We start from the raw sequence: 24,590 nt of genomic DNA on the forward strand, positions 1-24,590 counted from the left end.
TGCTGTGTGTGCTCACCTGGTACACATGGTTGATGCTGTGGTCCGAGGATGAGAAATTCTGATGTTTACTGGTTTTTTCTTGTCTGCACCAAATTCAGAGCATATATGTAAGGGCTGGGCCATCTCTAAAAAGCTTCTAATCATAGACTCACAATGCTCTTGGACTGACATGAGGAAACTCTGAAGACAGGAAGACCATGAAAACCACCTCGCTCTCAAATCTATGCCCAGGTCTCACCAAAAATAGACTTTCCGCTAGGGTTCCACTTTCATGTTCCTCTTTCTCCAGCCTTTGTGGCTCAGACCACTGCTCTTGCCTGTCATTGCTCGACTATTGCTTGCATAGACCCTTTCCAGTCAAAATCTTTTCTTATTTCAGTGGTCACATACTCTATTGATGGGTCATTTGTACGCTAGTATCAGCGTGGGTGTGTATCTGTCTTTTAGCCCTCTTCATTACATTCTCACCTATTGATGGCCACATAGACTGAATAGAGGACTCTAACCCAAGACGATGTTATCAGCTGATTGGAAGGTCCTCCATTATCACTGTAGGGAAAAAGAGTGTCACAACAGCTTAGATTTGGGAATGTCTAGATCAGAGGTCTCAAACTGCATTCCTCAAGGGCCGCAAACAAGTCATGTTTTCAGGATTTCCTTGTATTGCACAGGTGATAATTTAATCACCTGCACAGAATGATTCCAGCACCTTGTGCAATGCGAAGAAAATCTTGAAAACATGGTTTGAGGCCCTCGATGAATGTAGTTTCAGACCCCTGGTCTAGATGGTCTTTTAGGATGGACTGTGTCCCTGGTCGCTATGGAGCTTATACTATATGCAGATTATGGTCCCTAAAGCCCTTAAGGCATGGTGTAGAGGTTTGAGATGAGACCCCCAAAACATTGCCAGATCCTCTCAAGTGTAATTGTTAGTTACCTGCTCACATTGGCTCTTAAAGTCAATGTCTCTCCCAGATCTGCCATCGGAGCTACGTAAAAACTGACCAAGAAGACTGCCTAAAAGAGATGCAAACCCTCAGTAAGACTGATGAGTATTGTCGACATTGGGTGGGTGCCGTCCACATTCCCCTTGGGTTGTCTACATCTTCCTCAGCCTGCCTTTCCTTTAATATTGAAAAGGCTCTTACCGTAGTGTTGGGTTTCAGCAGAGGTCGGTTCACGCCACAATTTACCACTCTCTCGTTCTTGAGAGTCGAGCATGTGATTGTAATGTGCTTGTTGCTCTAGAAGATGAACGATTAAGAACGTTACCCAAGTGTCTCTGGACAAGACCTGGCCTTGACATGAAGACATACCTCGGTGAGAGTTACCCTGCGATAAGACAATCCATGTGGAAAGGGAATGAGAACACGAGTGTTGTAGGAATCATCTCCCAGGTTCTTCACTGATACTGTGATATTGACATCATGAAACAAACCAACCACCAACTGCTTGAGACTGTCACAATACAACAAAAACCATCAAGAGGCCAACAGAACAGATACGGTCATCTACCACTACCAAGACATTACAGGGACAAGAGATACAGGAATTTAACAATGATGCTACAAATCCAACCGCTGGGTCGACACCCAACAACTTCCCTGATTTTCGACCCTGAGGAAATGTTTCTGAATTAATTGAGGCTGAGCGTTTTTTCCTTACTTGGTGAATGTCAGATTCACCCTCAGATCATCTTTGCACCCACCATCTCCGCCACAGTTCTCAAATAATATCTGTAAAAAGTAATGGTAGTGCATTATTTCATCTGTAAGATGTTGGCACTGATGGCCAGTAACAAATATCCATAATCTTAGTCACAGCCGCGTAGCTGCAGTTTTAGGCCATCAATGGCTGGAGAGCCGTTCTAGTTAAAATGGTAGTGTATAGTAACTAACTGAAAACCTGAATGGTGAGGAGCCATGGGTGCAGGTGTGTTCTGCTTTCCTACCTCTTTTATCAAAGTGGATCGTGAATCCTCACTCAGGGTGGCATTTCCAATCAAGGAATAGTTGAGAGCAGCACGGAGAGGAGTAAAGTAGTCCTCCACACACTCCTGGGAAATTGAAGCAGGAGAACGATGAGAATACTGACTGTCCATGGTGCTAGGATGTAGAAGGTGTGGCAGCAACTTACCGCTAGCTCAACAGAATGATGCCGACAATTGTAATTATCATTTAAAGTCAATGTTTCCTCAATGGACCGTCCACCACTGGAGAAGAGGGCCCGTGTGATAGTGTGGCCTGCATCCAGCAGGACATTGTATGTCAGCTGCCCAAAGTATTCACCTAACCAAGAGAAGAACCTATCACTTACTGAGGATCCATGAGTGAGGACCCCACAGAGGCCACAGCCCCGAATGACCATAATATATATTCTTCAAAATCTCAGGTCCAGTCTTGTACATTCAGATTAGTGGCAGTTCTGATCCCACTGGTCACCTCATTGTGGAAATTGTTTTCCTGGAGTACATTCACGGCAAGATTGTTATGTGAATCAAGTGTAGTCACGTCATTCCTCCTGTTCCTGAACCCTACTTGGAGCCCGTCAAACCTGGATCTAGTGGCAATTGCACATCTTTGTAGGACAATGTCCATACTTCTATATTCTATACAAGGAATATATAGGGGGATCTTGGTCTTCACTCACCAGGAACGTCTTTGCTTTTTAAGTGGACAGTAAAACACACAGTGATGGTTGTCACCGGCCCATGTCTGTGGTAGTCTGCACATTCATAGAGACTGCGTGAAATCTCACTAGGATCAAACGTTATGGAGACTGAGATATTCAGGACAGGACAGGATCTGCAAGAAGAGTCCATGGTGAATGGTTAGAAGTAACGGAGCCACAATGGCCATAGACTGAACATTATGTGGATTGCCTGACAATAAATGAGACGCACAACAATTCTTCCTGCCTCCACAAACACGGATGGTGGATCAGTGATCATTTCTGGTGGTTTTAGTATCCTTGCTGTAATGTGGTAAATATAAATTAAAATTCTTATTGACGCATATTGTCTACGGCAATGTTATCTGATGAGATGGAGAGGTTCTGATTTTATGAATTATCTTCCTAAGAATTATTTTTAAATATTTTGATGCCTGATTTTTATGATGAAAGTATTTTAGGACTGATATCTGTATAAAGACTAATCTAAAAACTGCAAAGTCTTGAATTATGGGTCCCACAGCTGATGTTCTCCAGTATCACCACTGTCCTCTTCTCACCTGAGTAGGAGAACTTGGCCTTCTCCCCCCACAATCAGGTCTGGGAGATTGTCCCCCGTCATGTCTACACTTCCAGTTAACGATCTTCCAAAGTACTTCACCATCCTACTGACCTGCTGACCAGAGATACGCTGCAAAGGAGAGACCATGACAGGCAACTATGTGGATAATGAATGCAATTTTAACACTAGGAGTCATGTCTTTTTAGTATCACATATGAGTAAGATTTGCTCCATGTGGTACTTACTGTCAGTGGCGAGGACAGGATATGTGTGGACCTTCCCAACTGCAATGTCAAGTCAATCTATTAGCCTTTACTCACCTGTACATAGGAAGCTTTAAAACCTACATCCTGGCCAGAGAAGATGTATACTGAGCCGTGGTTGTTATCTTCACAGGGTGCACCCACAGCCAGGTCAGAAAACCCATCCCCAGTCAGGTCTGGAAGGATGGAGATTGCAGAACCAAAATGACCCACCACCTGGCTTCTGTCACCATGAAGAGTCCACAGACAGGTGAATGTGACATTCATGTTATCTGGAGCAGGAGAATCCACTACCTAAGACAAAAATTCTCAATAATTACACTATAAACACCAAGGGAGTCATACATGTCATTGCAAGCAATGATGAGACCCCTCAGCCCAAATGTGCATCACTACTGTGAAGTAGTGACCTTCGTCCCCTATCGCCAAAGATCTACAGGCATCATCAGATAGCCATTCTATCTCCGCCAAAGACTCACCCTTGTGATCGGGCACAAAAAAACAAGACCACCTGGAGAGTCAGCAGAAAAATGTGTTGGAGCCCCGATCAGAAGTAGAGACCAAGAAGAATTCACATGGAGCGAACAGAGCACAGAACCAAAATATGAGCCAATCTGCAGGGACAAAACATTGAGGGTCATCAACTGTCTGTAGAGTCAGTCATATCTGTCCGGGATATACTACACTACTCACTGAACACTCCATGTGTACTCCGCTCACTATATGTCCTGCCTGCTCCATGTCTTCTCTACACTACTCCCTGCCTGCTCCATGTGTACTCCTGTGTACTCCGCTCACTACATGTCCTGCCTGCTCCATGTCTTCTCTACACTACTCCCTGCCTGCTCCATGTATACTCCTGTGTACTCCGCTCACTACATGTCCTGCCTGCTCCATGTCTTCTCTACACTACTCCCTGCCTGCTCCATGTATACTCCATGTGTACTCCGCTCACTATATGTCCTGCCTGCTCCATGTCTTCTCTACACTACTCCCTGCCTGCTCCATTTATACTCCTGTGTACTCCGCTCACTACATGTCCTGCCTGCTCCATGTCTTCTCTACAATACTCCCTGCCTGCTCCATGTATACTCCTGTGTACTCCGCTCACTACATGTCCTGCCTGCTCCATGACTTCTCTACACTACTCCCTGCCTGCTCCATGTATACTCCTGTGTACTCCGCTCACTACATGTCCTGCCTGCTCCATGTCTTCTCTACACTACTCCCTGCCTGCTCCTTGTATACTCCTGTGTACTCCACTCACTACATGTCCTGCCTGCTCCATGTCTACTCTACACTACTCCCTGCCTGCTCCATGTATACTCCTGTGTACTCCGCTCACTACATGTCCTGCCTGCTCCATGTCTACTCTACACTACTCCCTGCCTGCTCCATGTATACTCCTGTGTACTCAGCTCACTACATGTCCTGCCTGCTCTGTCTACTCTACACTACTCCCTGCCTGCTCCTTGTATACTCCTGTGTACTCCACTCACTACATGTCCTGCCTGCTCCATGTCTACTCTACACTACTGCCTGCCTGCTCCATGTATACTCCTGTGTACTCCGCTCACTACATGTCCTGCCTGCTCCATGTCTACTCTACACTACTCCCTGCCTGCTCCATGTATACTCCTGTGTACTCTGCTCACTACATGTCCTGCCTGCTCCATGTCTACTCTACACTACTCCCTGCCTGCTCCATGTATACTTCTGTGTACTCCGCTCACTACATGTCCTGCGTGCTCCATGTCTACTCTACACTACTCCCTGCCTGCTCCATGTATACTCCTGTGTACTCCGCTCACTACATGTCCTGCCTGCTCTGTCTACTCTACACTACTCCCTGCCTGCTCCATGTATACTCCTGTGTGCTCCGCTCACTACATGTCCTGCCTGCTCTGTCTACACTACTCCCTGCCTGCTTCATGTATACTCCTGTGTACTCCGCTCACTACATGTCCTGCTTGCTCCATGTCTACTCTACACTACTCCCTGCCTGCTCCATGTATACTTCTGTGTACTCCGCTCACTACATTTCCTGCTTGCTCCATGTCTACTCTACACTACTCCCTGCCTGCTCCATGTATTCTCCTGTGTACTCCGCTCACTACATGTCCTGCCTGCTCCATGTCTTCTCTACACTACTCCCTGCCTGCTCCATGTATACTCCTGTGTACTCCGCTCACTACATGTCCTGCCTGCTCCATGACTTCTCTACACTACTCCCTGCCTGCTCCATGTATACTCCTGTGTACTCCGCTCACTACATGTCCTGCCTGCTCCATCTCTACTCTACACTACTCCCTGCCTGCTCCATGTATACTCCTGTGTACTCCGCTCACTACATGTCCTGCCTGCTCCATGTCTACTCTACACTACTCCCTGCCTGCTCCATGTATACTCCTGTGTACTCCGCTCACTACATGTCCTGCCTGCTCTGTCTACTCTACACTACTCCCTGCCTGCTCCATGTATACTCCTGTGTGCTCCGCTCACTACATGTCCTGCCTGCTCTGTCTACACTACTCCCTGCCTGCTTCATGTATACTCCTGTGTACTCCGCTCACTACATGTCCTGCTTGCTCCATGTCTACTCTACACTACTCCCTGCCTGCTCCATGTATACTTCTGTGTACTCCGCTCACTACATTTCCTGCTTGCTCCATGTCTACTCTACACTACTCCCTGCCTGCTCCATGTATTCTCCTGTGTACTCCGCTCACTACATGTCCTGCCTGCTCCATGTCTTCTCTACACTACTCCCTGCCTGCTCCATGTATACTCCTGTGTACTCCGCTCACTACATGTCCTGCCTGCTCCATGACTTCTCTACACTACTCCCTGCCTGCTCCATGTATACTCCTGTGTACTCCGCTCACTACATGTCCTGCCTGCTCCATCTCTACTCTACACTACTCCCTGCCTGCTCCATGTATACTCCTGTGTACTCCGCTCACTACATGTCCTGCCTGCTCCATGTCTACTCTACACTACTCCCTGCCTGCTCCATGTATACTCCTGTGTACTCCGCTCACTACATGTCCTGCCTGCTCTGTCTACTCTACACTACTCCCTGCCTGCTCCATGTATACTCCTGTGTGCTCCGCTCACTACATGTCCTGCCTGCTCTGTCTACACTACTCCCTGCCTGCTTCATGTATACTCCTGTGTACTCCGCTCACTACATGTCCTGCTTGCTCCATGTCTACTCTACACTACTCCCTGCCTGCTCCATGTATACTTCTGTGTACTCCGCTCACTACATTTCCTGCTTGCTCCATGTCTACTCTACACTACTCCCTGCCTGCTCCATGTATTCTCCTGTGTACTCCGCTCACTACATGTCCTGCCTGCTCCATGTCTTCTCTACACTACTCCCTGCCTGCTCCATGTATACTCCTGTGTACTCCGCTCACTACATGTCCTGCCTGCTCCATGACTTCTCTACACTACTCCCTGCCTGCTCCATGTATACTCCTGTGTACTCCGCTCACTACATGTCCTGCCTGCTCCATCTCTACTCTACACTACTTCCTGCCTGCTCCATGTATACTCCCTTGTACTCTGCTCACTACATGTCCTGCCTGCTCTATGTCTTCTCTACACTACTCCCTGCCTGCTCCATGTATACTCCTGTGTACTCCACTCACTACATGTCCTGCCTGCTCCATGTCTACTCTACACTACTCCCTGCCTGCTCCATGTATACTCCTGTGTACTCCGCTCACTACATGTCCTGCCTGCTCCATGTCTACTCTACACTACTCCCTGCCTGCTCCATGTATACTCCTATGTACTCCGCTCACTACATGTCCTGCCTGCTCTGTCTACTCTACACTACTCCCTGCCTGCTCCATGTATACTCCTGTGTACTCCGCTCACTACATGTCCTGCCCGCTCTGTCTACACTACTCCCTGCCTGCTTCATGTATACTCCTGTGTACTCCGCTCACTACATGTCCTGCTTGCTCCATGTCTACTCTACACTACTCCCTGCCTGCTCCATGTATACTTCTGTGTACTCCGCTCACTACATGTCCTGCTTGCTCCATGTCTACTCTACACTACTCCCTGCCTGCTCCATGTATACTCCTGTGTACTCCGCTCACTACATGTCCTGCCTGCTCCATGTCTTCTCTACACTACTCCGTGCCTGCTCCTTGTATACTCCTGTGTACTCCACTCACTACATGTCCTGCCTGCTCCATGTCTACTCTACACTACTCCCTGCCTGATCCATGTATACTCCTATGTACTCCGCTCACTACATGTCCTGCCTGCTCCATGTCTACTCTACACTACTCCCTGCCTGCTCCATGTATACTGTGTACTCCGCTCACTACATGTCCTGCCTGCTCCACGTCTTCTCTACACTACTCCCTGCCTGCTCCATGTATACTCCTGTGTACTCCGCTCACTACATGTCCTGCCTGCTCCATGACTTCTCTACACTACTCCCTGCCTGCTCCATGTATACTCCTGTGTACTCCGCTCACTACATGTCCTGCCTGCTCCATCTCTACTCTACACTACTCCCTGCCTGCTCCATGTATACTCCTGTGTACTCTGCTCACTACATGTCCTGCCTGCTCCATGTCTTCTCTACACTACTCCCTGCCTGCTCCATGTATACTCCTGTGTACTCTGCTCACTACATTTCCTGCCTGCTCCATGTCTTCTCTACACTACTCCCTGCCTGCTCCATGTATACTCCTGTGTACTCCGCTCACTACATGTCCTGTTTGCTCCATGTCTACTCTACATTACTCCCTGCCTGCTCCATGTATACTCCTGTGTACTCCGCTCACTACATATCCTGCCTGCTCTGTCTACTCTACACTACTCACTGCCTGCTCCATGTATACTTGTGTACTCCGCTCACTACATGTCCTGCCTGCTCCATGTCTTCTCTACACTACTCTGTGCCTGCTCCTTGTATACTCCTGTGTACTCCGCTCACTACATGTCCTGTTTGCTTCATGTCTACTCTACATTACTCCCTGCCTGCTCCATGTATACTCATGTGTACTCCGCTCACTACATGTCCTGCCTGCTCTGTCTACTCTACACTACTCCCTGCCTGCTCCTTGTATACTCCTGTGTACTCCGCTCACTACATGTCCTGCCTGCTCTATGTCTACTCTGCACTACTCACTGCCTGCTCCATGTATACTTCTGTGTACTCTGCTCACTACATGTCCTGCCTGCTCCATGTCTACTCTACACTACTCCCTGCCTGCTCCATGTATACTTCTGTGTACTCCGCTCACTACAGGTCCTGCCTGCTCCATGACTTCTCTACACTACTCCCCCTGACGTAGCCGACGCGAAACGCGCGTTGGGGCAACGGTGTGGTCCGGTCCTGGTGACTGTGTTTTGGTAAGAATCCGGGGTGGGGAATCTTGGTATTATATTGCGTGATATGAGCCAGTGTACAGGGCTCACTATACTTTTCTATACCGCTCCATAGGCCCCCCGGGTTAATACCTGCATTAGATCCTGCACCATGCATTTGACCTTGTTGTATATGGCATCAGCCTGAATGCCGCACCGTTTTTGGTCTGTGCTACAACTCTCTTTTCTTCTACTATTCTGTATCTTATTAAGCGTTTTGTAATATGTTCTCTGGTATCTTTTATAATTGATTAATAAATTATGTAACTAATTTTGGACGTGTACTCCATGTTTTTCTGCTTTATTAATATTTGCTTGAGGAGTGTCCCTTTTTCACTAAGCATGTTTTCCCAGTAGACTCCCCCACTGTGATTGTGAGTATGTGGATGAACATTGAATTTTTTTCTTTCATTTTGGGCTTGTTATATTATCTACACTACTCCCTGCCTGCTCCATGTATACTCCTGTGTACTCCGCTCACTACATGTCCTGCGTGCTCCATGTCTACTCTACACTACTCCCTGCCTGCTCCATGTATACTCCTGTGTACTCCGCTCACTACATGTCCTGCCTGCTCCATGTCTACTCTACATTACTACCTGCCTGCTCCATGTATACTGTGTACTCCGCTCACTACATGTCCTGCCTGCTCCATGTCTACTCTGCACTACTCACTGCCTGCTCCATGTATACTTCTGTGTACTCTGCTCACTACATGTCCTGCCTGCTCCATGTCTACTCTGCACTACTCACTGCCTGCTTCATGTATACTTCTGTGTACTCTGCTCACTACATGTCCTGCCTGCTCCATGTCTACTCTACACTACTCCCTGCCTGCTCCATGTATACTTCTGTGTACTCCGCTCACTACATGTCCTGCCTGCTCCATGTCTTCTCTACACTACTCCCTGCCTGCTCCATGTATACTCCTGTGTACTCCGCTCACTACATGTCCTGCCTGCTCCATGTCTACTCTGCACTACTCACTGCCTGCTCCATGTATACTTCTGTGTACTCTGCTCACTACATGTCCTGCCTGCTCCATGTCTACTCTACACTACTCCCTGCCTGCTCCATGTATACTTCTGTGTACTCCGCTCACTACATGTCCTGCCTGCTCCATGTCTACTCTACACTACTCCCTGCCTGCTCCATGTATACTCCTGTGTACTCCGCTCACTACATGTCCTGCCTGCTCCATGTCTACTCTACATTACTACCTGCCTGCTCCATGTATACTCCTGTGTACTCCGCTCACTACATGTCCTGCCTGCTCCATGTCTACTCTGCACTACTCACTGCCTGCTCCATGTATACTCCTGTGTACTCCGCTCACTACATGTCCTGCCTGCTCCATGTCTACTCTACATTACTACCTGCCTGCTCCATGTATACTCCTGTGTACTCCGCTCACTACATGTCCTGCCTGCTCCATGTCTACTCTACACTACTCACTGGCTGCTCCATGTATACTTCTGTGTACTCTGCTCACTACATGTCCTGCCTGCTCCATGTCTACTCTACACTACTCCCTGCCTGCTCCATGTATACTTCTGTGTACTCCGCTCACTACAGGTCCTGCCTGCTCCATGACTTCTCTACACTACTCCCTGCCTGCTCCATGTATACTCCTGTGTACTCCGCTCACTACATGTCCTGCCTGCTCCATGTCTACTCTACACTACTCACTGCCTGCACCATGTATACTTCTGTGTACTCCGCTCACTACATGTCCTGCCTGCTCCATGTCTTCTCTACACTACTCTGTTCCTGCTCCTTGTATACTCCTGTGTACTCCGCTCACTACATGTCCTGTTTGCTCCATGTCTACTCTACATTACTCCCTGCCTGCTCCATGTATACTCCTGTGTACTCCGCTCACTACATGTCCTGCCTGCTCTATGTCTACTCTGCACTACTCACTGCCTGCTCCATGTATACTTCTGTGTACTCTGCTCACTACATGTCCTGCCTGCTCCATGTCTACTCTACCCTACTCCCTGCCTGCTCCAGGTATACTTCTGTGTACTCCGCTCACTACAGGTCCTGCCTGCTCCATGACTTCTCTACACTACTCCCCCTGACGTAGCCGACGCGAAACGCGCGTTGGGGCAACGGTGTGGTCCGGTCCTGGTGCCTGTGTTTTGGTAAGAATCCGGGGTGGGGAATCTTGGTATTATATTGCGTGATATGAGCCAGTGTACAGGGCTCACTATACTTTTCTATACCGCTCCATAGGCCCCCGGGTTAATACCTGCATTAGATCCTGCACCATGCATTTGACCTTGTTGTATATGGTATCAGCCTGAGTGCCGCACCGTTTTTGGTCTGTGCTACAACTCTCTTTTCTTCTACTATTCTGTATCTTATTAAGCGTTTTGTAATATGTTCTCTGGTATCTTTTATAATTGATTAATAAATTATGTAACTAATTTTGGACGTGTACTCCATTTTTTTCTGCTTTATTAATATTTGCTTGAGGAGTGTCCTTTTTTCACTAAGCATGTTTTCCCAGTAGACTCCCCCACTGTGGTTGTGAGTATGTGGATGAACATTGAATTTTTTTCTTTCATTTTGGGCTTGTTATATTATCTACACTACTCCCTGCCTGCTCCATGTATACTCCTGTGTACTCCGCTCACTTCATGTCCTGCGTGCTCCATGTCTTCTCTACACTACTCCCTGCCTGCTCCATGTATACTCCTGTGTACTCCGCTCACTACATGTCCTGCCTGCTCCATGTCTACTCTACACTACTCCCTGCCTGCTCCATGTATACTTCTGTGTACTCCGCTCACTACATGTCCTGCCTGCTCCATGTCTACTCTACACTACTCCCTGCCTGCTCCATGTATACTTCTGTGTACTCTGCTCACTACATGTCCTGCCTGCTCCATGTCTACTCTACACTACTCCCTGCCTGCTCCATGTATACTCCTGTGTACTCCGCTCACTACATGTCCTGCCTGCTCCATGTCTACTCTACACTACTCCCTGCCTGCTCCATGTATACTCCTGTGTACTCCGCTCACTACATGTCCTGCCTGCTCCATGTCTACTCTACACTACTCCCTGCCTGCTCCATGTATACTTCTGTGTACTCTGCTCACTACATGTCCTGCCTGCTCCATGTCTACTCTACACTACTCCCTGCCTGCTCCATGTATACTCCTGTGTACTCTGCTCACTACATGTCCTGCCTGCTCCATGTCTACTCTACACTACTCCCTGCCTGCTCCATGTATACTCCTGTGTACTCCGCTCACTACATGTCCTGCCTGCTCCATGTCTACTCTACACTACTCCCTGCCTGCTCCATGTATACTCCTGTGTACTCCGCTCACTACATGTCCTGCCTGCTCCATGTCTACTCTACACTACTCCCTGCCTGCTCCATGTATACTCCTGTGTACTCCGCTCACTACATGTCCTGCCTGCTCCATGTCTACTCTACACTACTCCCTGCCTGCTCCATGTATACTTCTGTGTACTCTGCTCACTACATGTCCTGCCTGCTCCATGTCTACTCTACACTACTCCCTGCCTGCTCCATGTATACTTCTGTGTACTCCGCTCACTACATGTCCTGCGTGCTCCATGTCTACTCTACACTACTCCCTGCCTGCTCCATGTATACTTCTGTGTACTCCGCTCACTACATGTCCTGCCTGCTCCATGTCTTCTCCTCCTTCTTCTCATCTCTGTCTATTCCCATGCTCGGCTTTGTGGATCAGGTCCAGTTCTTCTCCATCGTTGGCCACTTTCTCGATAATACCCACTATCACCCTCCATTCACAGTCACCTGCTCTCCTGTGGTGGTGGCCACCTGATGCCAGGACAAGGTGTTTGGGTTTCTTCTATAGAGGAGGACTCTTCCCAGATGCTGGAATCGTGGTGCGCCAATGGCAATTAAATCCCGATTCACCAGCTGCAGGGCATAGCCTGGCAAATGTAGGGGCAAGCTTGAGTTAGGACATAGGAGATATGAGAGCTATCATTTATAAATCACACACAGAACTCTATATAACATACAAGTTGGCAGCCACCAGCATCGGCTTCTGTTCTCACCCATATAGGAGTCCTTCATGTCAGTCCCATCCTCAGGGGCATTTATCCAGGTCGCCTTCTCCTGCCCAGTTCTGTAACTGTACGCCCCTCCTGCCCAGTTATGAGCACCAACTGCCCCCAGGATCACGCCATCCTGTGGATCAGAGATAGTTTTAAATTCCAGAGCGCGGGCTCTTGCTGGACCGCTCACCTCTGTACCGCTCATATTATATCTGTATATGAATGAGTGTATAGCTGTGTGAACGGGATTTTATTATAATAGAGGAATAATGTCGGTGACTATGGTAAGGAGAGAGGTCTAAGGGGTAAGGTTCCTCCTTGTGGAGAGTGACATTCCAGCTCTGGCTTCTCTCTCCATTCTGGTCACTCTCCACAAGGAGAAACCGTAGACCCCAGTCCAGAGCCTCTCACCTAGCCAAATCAGATCTCATGCTTCGCACTGACGAGGGCCAATAGCCCGAAACACCGTGTCTGCGAATTGAGATACTGATTTGGCTTTTATCCTAAGTCATATCGTACGACTCGTTAAAGGGTTGATTGTGACTTGCAGGATCGCTACTTCCAACAGGCTGCGCTATAGAGTTCAAGTCCTCTTTTTCTCTGAAGAGGCAATTTGCATATGGTAAGGAGATACAGCAATGAGCAAATTACTCATCTGCTAAATATATGCCCTTAATATGCGAGTGTCCATATAGGCCGTACATGACTATATACTTGCATCATCTATCAGCTTCCATTGCTGCATATAAGTGGTAATAAAGATCTAAGAGTAAGTCATCGGATATACTAGGTGGGGCACAAATGTCGTCAGCTGAGCCTTACAGGAGTCAACAGTGCACTGAACCCTTCTTGAGACACTTCCATCTGAAACTTATCTCCACTTAGAGACTGTAGACCTGGTAATAAAAAAGTGGAAAAGAGTAAGAGGAGGATAATGAAGAGATGAGGAGGAGACAGATAAACACAAGTATGGAAAGTAATAGAAGATGGCAGACAGCAACAAAAGAAAGACAGGAGGAGGAAGAAGAAAGCATTGAGGAATGAAAGTAGATGAGAAGATAAGCAACATATACGAGGGCCATCTGAGGATTTTTTTGAGATTTTGGAGAACAGACCTATGAATGAAGGTGGAGGAGAACTAACCGATGAATAAAGGGTAGAGGATATAGAGAACACACCAAGGACTGAAGAGAAAAGAAGGAGGAGAGCTGACCGATGAATGAAGAGTAGAGGAGATAGAGAACAGACCGAGGAGCGAAGGGTAGAGGAGATGGAGGAGAACAGACCGAGGAGTGAAGGGTAGAGGAGATGGAGGAGAACAGACCGAGGAGTGAAGGGGTAGAGGAGAACAGACCGAGGAATGAAGAGTAGAGGAGATAGAGAACAGACCGAGGAGCGAAGGGTAGAGGAGATGGAGGAGAACAGACCGAGGAGTGAAGGGTAGAGGAGAACAGACCGAGGAATGAAGGGTAGAGGAGATGGAGGAGAACAGACCGAGGAGTGAAGGGTAGAGGAGATGGAGGAGAACAGACTGAGGAGTGAAGGGTAGAGGAGATGGAGGAGAACAGACCGAGGAATGAAGGGTAGAGGAGATAGAGAACAGACCGCGGAGTGAAGGGTAGAGAAGATGGAGGAGAACAGACCAATGAATGAAGGGTAGAGGAGATAGAGAACACACCAAGAAGTGAAGAGAAAAGAAGAAGGAGAGTAGACTGATGAATGAAGAGTAGAGGAGATAGAGAACAGACCGAGGAGTGAAGGGTAGAGGAGAACAGACCGAGGAATGAAGGGTAGAGAAAGTGGAGGAGAACAGACCAATGAATGAAGGTGGAGGAGATAGAGAAAACACCGAGGAATGAAGGGAAAAGCAGGAGAAGGAGAGCAGACCGATGAATGAAGAGTAGAGAAGGTGGAGAAGAACAAACTGAGAAATGGAGAAAGAAACCTCAGAGCGAGCCTGAAATATCATATATGTGTTACTCTATAATAATCAAACAAAATTATATAAACAATAAATATTTTAGTAAGATGCACAAATAAAAAATAAAAAATAAAAGTTAATAGTTAAAATCAAGTAGCAATGAAAGCAAGAGCAGGCCACTGAGACACAAAATAATGAAGCTAGGAAAGAATACAAGGGATAGCCACCGGATGGCAGAATACTACCAAGGAATGATATGTTATATACAGCCAATGAAAACCCAAAAGTCATTATCTCAGTAAATTAGAATACTTTATAACACCAGCTGGAAAAATGATTGTAAAATCTGAAATGTTCCCTGCTGAAATGTATGATCAGAATATGCACTGGATACTTGGTCGGGGCTCCTTTTGCATCAATTATGGAAACAGAAACACATGGGCTAGTTATTATTATTATTATTATTATTATTTATTGTTATAGCGCCATTTATTCCATGGCGCTTTACATGTGAGATGCACAGTGAACAAGTCTGTAGGAACATGTTCACACACCACCAAGAAACTTGAAGACACAAAAGAGTACAGTAAAACCAAAACACTCTGTTGCAAAAAAAATCACAATAATAAGCAAGTGCTAGTAAATAGATGGAAAACACAGGGTATTTGGTTGACACGTTTTTTGCAAAAAATGTATACTATGCTGCTCCACCAAATGTCAAGGTATACCCATATAGAGCAGTCCTAACTAATGTATGCAATCCCTATCTGATGTATTTAAAAACCTGATCATCTGTACATTACCTATGTGAATAGGGTTCAGAGAGGAAATGTCCATGTGGGTATACCTTGACGTTTGGTGGAGCAGCTTAGTATACTTTTTTTTTTTTTTTTTGCAAAGAACGTATCAACCAAATACCCTGTTTTTTCCATCTTTTTACTAGCACTTGCTTATTATTGTGATTTTTTTTGCAACAGAGTGTTTTTGGTCTTACTGTGCTCTTTTGTGTCTTCAAATTACTGCATCAATGCGGCGTGGCATGGAGGCAATCAGCCTGTGGCACTGCTGAGGGGTTATGGATGCCCAGGTTGCTTTGATAGAAGCCTTCAGCTCGTCTGCATTGTTGGGTCTGGTGTCAAATCTTCCTCTTGACAATACTCCATAGATTCTCTATGGGGTTAAGGTCAGGTGAGTTTGCTGGCAGAAGAATAGGGCAGGTGAATGAGAACAGACTGAGGAACGAAGAGTAGAGAAGGTGGAGGAGAACAGAGGGTGTAATGAAGAATAGGGAAGAATAGACCAAGGAATGAAGAGCACAGATAGTGAAAGAGAACAGACGAGGAATGAAGAGTTGAGAGGGAGAGGAGAACAGACCGAGGAACAAAGTGTTGAGATGGTGAATGCGAATAGACCGAGAAATGGAGAGTACATAAGGTGGAGGAGAGCAGACCAAGAATGAAGAGCACAGAAGGTGGAGGAGAGCAGACAATGAATGAAGACAATTTGGAGGAAAACAAACTGAGCACTAAAGACAGATGAGGAGAAGATGTAGAAGAGACCCAGGAATGAAAAGAATAGTGAGGAAAACAAACAGAGGAATGAAGATTAGATGCAAAGAAGATAGAGGACAGATAATTCTTTTCAATCTTCTCCTTTTTTCATTCCTCAGAGTCAGAAATGAAGACAGTTGAGGAGAAAATATACAGTAGGAGAACACATTGAATGTCAGGTGGGTCATTGCTCATTTGTGTCACATTACCTTCAATAGCAAAGATTTTGTCTTCTAACATCTCATGTAAACTTTCCAATGCAGAGAAGTTGGTAACCTTAAAGACATGATCTTCTGGTTCCGGAGAGGCGATTGACTTCAGTTCATTATAGGCCATAGGGAGAGAGAACACATTTCCCACCTGTTGGTCATTTAGGAAAGAAAGTTGTATATAAGGTGCACGGAAAAGCTGTGTAATCTTTAATCTTACGACGTATACCTACCCCAATAGCGAAGCGCCGCACCCCGATCCTGTTGGCCTCCCGGCTGGATTCTGATGATGGAGTGCTATCCATGCGCGATTCTCCATCTGTTATTATAATCAGAAGCTTCTCCGCATTCTTACGACTGCCTCTTCTTGGATCAAACAGTTCTTTACTAGGAAAGGTCAGGAGAAGTTATAGCAATGACTTACTACAGAAGAAATCCTGTTCTATCTGGTACATTGAGGTTCACTCTACGAATCACACACGATAGGATTAGCTACACCAACTCAGCAGACAGGATCACAAATGAGAGGCTTTGATACAGTCGCTACACAGCCAGTATTACATATGATAGGACTTGCTTCATTTGCTGTGCAGACAGTGTCCGGCCACGAACAATAAGTAGGTGAAGATCTTACATGGCCTCCAGGATGGCCGTGCAGGTCCGTGTTGCTTTTCCTTGCTGATGGGTTATTCCACTTGTCAATGATTTAGGGTCTCTTATTTTTGAAAAATTTCTAAAGTAAAAATGCGTTTCAAATTCTTTGGAATATTGCATGAGGGCAAACTGGGGAAACGAGAGGGGAAAAACATGAGTTCACCATCAGGCTGATATTATAGGGTCATTATAAGAAAGAGAAGAGCAGATACAGGAACAGGACATGGGCCTGACCAACAGCCATCATCTCCATCTCTCATCGGGATCTTTTCAGCTTCAGGTTACACATGTGATCTTCCACCAGTTTGTAGCTGGCCAATGTCTAGTGACTCGGCGGTAGACCGGTGGAGAAGGTCAGAGACTCAGTGTTGGTGAAGATCGTGTTACCTGAGTGTTACTGTCGCTAAAATCCTCCATTATTGTAGTGATAAAATCCAGCATTAATTGGAAATCAGCACCAGTGATGCTGCCAGAGCCATCGATGAGGAAGGCGATGTCCAGGCCACGGAGAGAGCATTCTGTGGAGAATATGGCGGAATAATGAGAAGATGTCGCACAAACATCACAAATAACATTGAGATATGGCACCTTCCATGAGGACATAAAAAAGACATTGACGACAGAGATCCGGAAAAACTGGAGCAGAAGCTGAAAAAAGAAGACGCATTGAAGTGAAAATACAAATAATAGAGGCGTGGACAAAACATGGAAAACAGACGGACGCCCAGAAAAAATACAGGTGCTCACGAAGAATGGCAAAAACATGAAACATGAGGAGAAGGCACTCTACTAAAAATATAGCATCTTGTGAGATGTTTGCAGGCCTTCAACAGCCGATTGAGGGTGAATATTTCTGCACTCGATGGCAGCAAGTTACATGTTTGGAAGCCCAGGTAACGGATCTAAATGTGCAGCTGACAACACTCAGGAGCACTGTGGACCTGGGAAGGGGTTTATAGATCATTGAGCGGCTCTGGCTGGGGACAGTGATATGGAGGAGGGTGGAGGTGGGAAAGATCAGGACAGAGTACGTAGCAGGGTAAATGTTACAAGAAGGGGTAGGGGGAAAAGTGCCAGTTAGCCTAGTCCTGATCTGACATAACCTAGTAAATCTGCCTGTTTGACACTAGGATCACTACAGCAGGTCCAGGACTGGGATCACTACAGCAGGTCCAGGACTGGGATCACTACCGCATCTCCAGGACTGGGATCACTACAGCAGGTCCAGGACTGGGATCACTACTGCAGGTCCAGGACTGGGATCACAACAGCATGTCCAGGACTGGGATCACTACAGCAGGTCCAGGACTAGGATCACAACAGCATGTTCAGGACTGGGCTCACAACAGCAGGTCCAGGACTAGGATCACTACAGCAGGTCCAGGACTGGGATCACAACAGCATGTTCAGGACTGGGATCACAACAGCAGGTCCAGGACTAGGATCACTACAGCAGGTCCAGGACTAGGATCACTACAGCAGGTCCAGGACTAGGATCACTACAGCAGGTCCAGGACTGGGATCACTACAGCAGTTCCAGGACTGGGATCACTACAGCGGGTCCAGGACTGGGATCACTACAGCGGGTCCAGGACTGGGATCACTACAGCGGGTCCAGGACTGGGATCACTACAGCGGGTCCAGGACTGGGTTGACTACAGCAGCTTCAGGACTGGGATCGTTACAGCAGGTTCAGGACTAGGATCACTACAGCAGGTTCAGGACTGGGATCGTTACAGCAGGTTCAGGACTAGGATCGCTACAGCAGGTCCAGGACTGGGATCACTACAGCAGGTCCAGGGCTGAGATCACTACAGCAGGGCCAGGACTGGGATCACTACAGCAGGTCCAGGGCTGAGATTACTACAGCAGGTCCAGGACTGGGATCACTACTGCAGGTCCAGGACTGGGATCACTACAGCAGGTCCAAGGCTGAGATCACTACAGCAGGTCCAGGACTGGGATCACTACAGCAGGTCCAGGGCTGAGATCACTACAGCAGGTCCAGGGCTGAGATCACTACAACAGGTCCAGGACTGGGATCACTACAGTGAGTTCAGGACTGGGATCGCTATAATGGGCCAAGGACTGGGATCGCCACAGCAGGACGTTGCTCCTAGCAACCAGGAAATCGACTGCTGTAGAAAGGAGGGAAATAAGAGTGCAGCAAAGATCAGACAAATGTTGGTGGTAGGGGACTCTGTAATTAGGAGGACAGACAGAGTCATCTGCCACCGAGACCGTGAATGCAGAACAGTGTGTTGTCTGCCATGTGCTTGGGTTCAGCATATTGTGGATTGGATAGACAGATTGCTGGGTGGGGCTAGGAGAAACCCAGCGGTCATGGTACACATCGGTACCAATGACAAAATTAAAGGGTGGTGCAAGGTCCTTAAGAATGATTTAAAGGAACTAGGAGAGAAGCTGAAGGCCAAGACCTCCAAGGTGGTGTTTTCAGAAATGCTGCCGGTGCCACGAGGGTCACTAGATAGGAAGCGGGAGCTTAAGGAGATAAAGAAGTGGCTTAGAAATTGGAGCAGGGTTTGGGTTCATGGAGAACTGGGCCGGCTTCTTTCTTGTCTACAGGCTCTACGGTAGGGACAGGCTGCACCTCAATGTGGAGGGTGCAGCTGTGCTTGGGGAAAAATGGTCTGACGGATGGAGAAGATTTTACTTTGGGCTCTGGGGGGGTAGTTGTGCTAATAAGGGGATAGATAGAGTAGACAGAGAGAGTGAGCCCGTAGGGGTGAATGAGGATTTAGGGGGGTTGGGATATGCAAGGAAACGGAGCTGAGTAGGAGTAACAAATGTGCTAATAATATTAAATGTCTGCTGGCAAATGCAAGAAGTCTCGCAAACAAAATGGATGAACTGGAGAGTCTTATGTCACAGAATACGATGTGGTGGGCATTACGGAAACCTGACTGTATGAAAGCCATGACTGGATGACAACATAGAGGGTTATACTACGTCTAGAAAGGACAAGAAAGGCAGAAAAAGTGGAGGTGTGCATCTTCATAAAATCCAACTGAGACCTGATGACATTGGGGGAGTTACAGCAGTGTAGCCTCACTATGGGTAAATGTACAGGGGGCGGTGATAATGGGAAGCGGCTAACCGGGGTTTGCTACAAGCCTCCTACTATAGAGGAACAGGGAGAGGAAGCCATGCTGCAACAAGCGGTGAGAGGGCTCCTATACTGGGGGATGGTGACTGTCCGGACATTCGGTGGGGCAGAGAAGCTAAAAGCCACAAGGTCTTATCCACGGTCCAGGACAATGATCTCTCTCAGGTGGTAGATGAACCGACCAGGGAGGGTAATCTGCTGGATCTGGTCCTGTCACATAGACCAGGGGAGGTAATCTGCTGGATCTGGTCCTGTCACATAGACCAGGGGAGGTAATCTGCTGGATCTGGTCCTGTCACATAGACCAGGGGAGGTAATCTGCTGGATCTGGTCCTGTCACATAGACCAGGAGAGGTAATCTGCTGGATCTGGTCCTGTCACATAGACCAGGGGAGGTAATCTGCTGGATCTGGTCCTGTCACATAGACCAGGGGAGGTAATCTGCTGGATCTGGTCCTGTCACATAGACTAAGGGAGGTAATCTGCTGGATCTGGTCCTGTCACATAGACCAGGAGAGGTAATCTGCTGGATCTGGTCCTGTCACATAGACCAGGGGAGGTAATCTGCTGGATCTGGTCCTGTCACATAGACCAGGAGAGGTAATCTGCTGGATCTGGTCCTGTCACATAGACCAGGGGAGGTAATCTGCTGGATCTGGTCCTGTCACATAGACCAGGGGAGGTAATCTGCTGGATCTGGTCCTGTCACATAGACTAAGGGAGGTAATCTGCTGGATCTGGTTCTGTCACATAGACCAAGGGAGGTAATCTGCTGGATCTGGTCCGGTCACATAGACCAGGGGAGATAATCTGCTGGATCTGGTCCTGTCACATAGACCAGGGGAGGTAATCTGCTGGATCTGGTCCTGTCACATAGACTAAGGGAGGTAATCTGCTGGATCTGGTTCTGTCACATAGACCAAGGGAGGTAATCTGCTGGATCTGGTCCGGTCACATAGACCAGGGGAGATAATCTGCTGGATCTGGTCCTGTCACATAGACCAGGGGAGGTAATCTGCTGGATCTGGTCCTGTCACATAGACCAGGGGAGGTAATCTGCTGGATCTGGTCCTGTCACATAGACCAGGGGAGGTAATCTGCTGGATCTGGTCCTGTCACATAGACCAGGGGAGGTAATCTGCTGGATCTGGTCCTGTCACATAGACCAGGGGAGGTAATCTGCTGGATCTGGTCCGGTCACATAGACCAGGGGAGATAATCTGCTGGATCTGGTCCTGTCACATAGACCAGGGGAGGTAATCTGCTGGATCTGGTCCTGTCACATAGACCAGGGGAGGTAATCTGCTGGATCTGGTCCTGTCACATAGACCAGGGGAGGTAATCTGCTGGATCTTGTCCTGTCACATGACCAGGGGAGGTAATCTGCTGGATCTGGTCCTGTCACATAGATCAATGGAGGTAATGTGCTGGATCTGGTCCTGTCACATAGACCAGGGGAGGTAATCTGCTGGATCTGGTCCTGTCACATAGACCAGGGGAGGTAATCTGCTGGATCTCGTCCTGTCACATAGACCAGATACCACAGGTCCTACGGAATTTCAGATCTACAGGTCTGGAAGCATTTGGGAAGCAGTGACCACAATATGAGAAATTTCAATGTAATTTTCAATCAAACAGTCAAAAGAAGAAATGCCAAAACCTGGAACTTTGGGAAAACTGGGACCACGTCATGGTAACTGGCGATACTGACCATAAATGGGGCATTTTTAAAAGATATACTACTAGAATCCTGTAGAAAACGTATACCCTCTGGTAATAAAATGTCCATGAATAAAAAGAAACCATTATGGATAAATAACACAGTACAAAGTTTAACAGACTAAAACAAAGGGACGAGAAATCCTGAATGCTGAGAATATAGAATAGCATTTCAGGAGTATAATGATATATGTAAGAAATGTAAAAAAGAAATCAAGCTGCGAAGTTATCTACAGAGAAACAAATCGCCAACGACATTAAAATAAATCCCAAAAATGTATATGAATATATTGTGGAGACACCGGAGTCAGTGGGTGCTCTCGTCCCCCTGGCCCGGCTGTCTTTAGAAAGACTGCATGGACCAGGGCTCATACCACTGAACACCCGCGCTCTCCCCGTGGGCAGAAAACTACTCAGACAACACAGGGTGAGGGTAAAACAGTGTGGTAATTTATTGAACTACCAAGACACAATAGCATACAGAACAGTCCCAGCAAATACCCAAGATGGTGCAAATTACAGTCTCACCCTTCCGCTGACTCGCTGGGATTAGAGCTGCTTCCAGCGCCGAAAACCCCCAACCAGTGGCTCCCCGCTTTTGGCAGGCCCCCACAGCGAGGAGATAACGACAAGCTTAAGAAGCTGACTGACAGCAGTGAGGTATGTGGCCAGGTGACCTGATTGTCCAAACCTGGATTCTTTAAGACGTCTATGGGGATTCAGTGATGGTCAATGAAGCAGTCCTGTGTTCTTCCAGCTGGGGCCGTGGTCCCTTAAGATGATATCCTGTAGTGTCACCCGGACCAGAAGAAAAAGTCTCTTTATAAAGTTCACAACTGGCCTTCAACCAGTATCCAGGGGTCAGAGAGATGTGAATGAGGCCAACCTGCATTGTTTGATTATGTAATCTATTTGCATAGTTTTTCCTCCTCTGTTTGGGAATGCCACCAAACTGTCTACTGACAGGGATCCTTCCTCGCTTCTAAGCATGACATCACTCTCCCCGTGAGGAAAGAAATGCCACTGTAACAACCAGGAATCTGGGGTGTTACACTCCCCCCCCCTGTTGAATCTAGTAACAACAAAAACAATAGTGCGGGACATATGCAAAACATTTTTGGGACATGCATTTCAACTGGTAAAAACTTTTGCTTCCCTTTATGGGAGGTAATTAGCTTTGAACGTTGCAAAACTTTAATACAAAGTAAAATATAACTCTTTCAAAATAAATCTTTCTATTACACTAAATATTAAATATTAAATATGAAACGACGATCACCTCTTACGGGTATACTAACTTTTAGCAACACCAATACTAACACTTCTTCTGGTGAAGTGCAACAAAATCAAGACATTTTCAGGAGTGCAACATTTAAAATGCAAACAGTTAACATTTTCTTCCAACATACTGTGAGATCTTTTTCATCAATAACAGCAGTGATGCGGGGGAACCGTCATAAACCCCCAACGTAGGGTTGGGCGTGCTACAAAGCGTAACATCCAGACCTTGTCTTCGGCCACGCCAAGCGGTTTTCTTCAGGTCACTTTAAGACAAATGCGCTCTTTATGACAAACATTAATAAACAGTTTCTTCAGTGTAAATAATGAACGGTCTCTTCTTTGCTCATATGTCAAACCAGTAGAAAGCACCTAAGGAGGTGCCAACTATTTACAGGAAAGCTTGTGGACCATTCACTGTCTATGGCCTCAGTGTCTTTTTTAAACAAATGAATTTTTGAACTTTTTCAACAGAAACCTTGCCAGGTTAAACGAATATTAACTATTCGCAGTCTCAGTCACATCACTGTTTTTATTCACTTTTGCTGTTTCCAGGGCTGTTCCTGGTGCTGGCTACTTCCTGGCCTGGGACGTTCACGGGCTAATGTTACTCCTGGTAACAAAAAAAGGTCATGGCCTATAAAATCATGTACTGTCAAATCATGTCCTGCGATAATGGTCTGTGTGGCCTGTGTACGCACGGCAACTGGTGCTGTAGCCACAGCAGTCTCAGTAGTAGTCATTGTGCAAACTGCTGTTTTAGTGAAGGCATTAGGGACTGGTGCTGTAGTTGAAGTGGTAGCAGCGACCACTTTGGCACTAGATGGAAGTGGCGCTGCTGGTGTCTTAGGCCTGGTAACTTTTAAATCAGGAGCAGTCTTTGTACTTCCTGATGTTCAAGGCATAACATCCCTAGTCGCCCATATGCCGGGTGTAATAATATAATAATAATAATCTTTATTTATATAGCGCCAACATATTCCGCAGCGCTTTACAGTTTAACAGTTTCAAACACAACAGTCATAGGTAACAATGTTAACAATACAGTAATAAAGCAAAATAAGACAAAATAAGCCGCCCCTGCTCATGAGCGCTTACAATCTACAATGAGGTGGGGAGATACAAAGTACAGGTGTGTATTTACAATGATATATTTACAATGATGGTCC

The 24,590-nt window shown here is 47.0% G+C and overlaps 1 protein-coding gene across 1 annotated transcript in view; it reads right to left on the reverse strand.

The window, feature by feature from the left end:
• Positions 1–24,590, reverse strand: part of LOC143785017 (integrin alpha-M-like) — a 47,298-nt gene that overhangs the window by 8,311 nt on the left and 14,397 nt on the right. Inside the window, exons 5-23 of the mRNA XM_077273663.1 lie at positions 17,685–17,815; positions 17,278–17,426; positions 16,877–17,030; positions 16,644–16,794; positions 13,786–13,859; positions 12,964–13,096; positions 12,698–12,837; positions 3,975–4,109; positions 3,553–3,789; positions 3,231–3,361; positions 2,650–2,804; positions 2,137–2,288; positions 1,952–2,056; positions 1,666–1,736; positions 1,317–1,458; positions 1,149–1,244; positions 938–1,017; positions 469–549; positions 17–83 (exon numbers count right to left, since the gene is read on the reverse strand). Coding sequence (XP_077129778.1) covers positions 17–83; positions 469–549; positions 938–1,017; positions 1,149–1,244; positions 1,317–1,458; positions 1,666–1,736; positions 1,952–2,056; positions 2,137–2,288; positions 2,650–2,804; positions 3,231–3,361; positions 3,553–3,789; positions 3,975–4,109; positions 12,698–12,837; positions 12,964–13,096; positions 13,786–13,859; positions 16,644–16,794; positions 16,877–17,030; positions 17,278–17,426; positions 17,685–17,815 — 2,384 coding nt within the window. The remainder of the gene's footprint in view (positions 1–16; positions 84–468; positions 550–937; positions 1,018–1,148; positions 1,245–1,316; positions 1,459–1,665; positions 1,737–1,951; positions 2,057–2,136; positions 2,289–2,649; positions 2,805–3,230; positions 3,362–3,552; positions 3,790–3,974; positions 4,110–12,697; positions 12,838–12,963; positions 13,097–13,785; positions 13,860–16,643; positions 16,795–16,876; positions 17,031–17,277; positions 17,427–17,684; positions 17,816–24,590) is intronic.

Source organism: Ranitomeya variabilis, chromosome 7 (assembly GCF_051348905.1).
Source record: "Ranitomeya variabilis isolate aRanVar5 chromosome 7, aRanVar5.hap1, whole genome shotgun sequence".
Lineage (NCBI taxonomy): Eukaryota > Metazoa > Chordata > Amphibia > Anura > Dendrobatidae > Ranitomeya > Ranitomeya variabilis.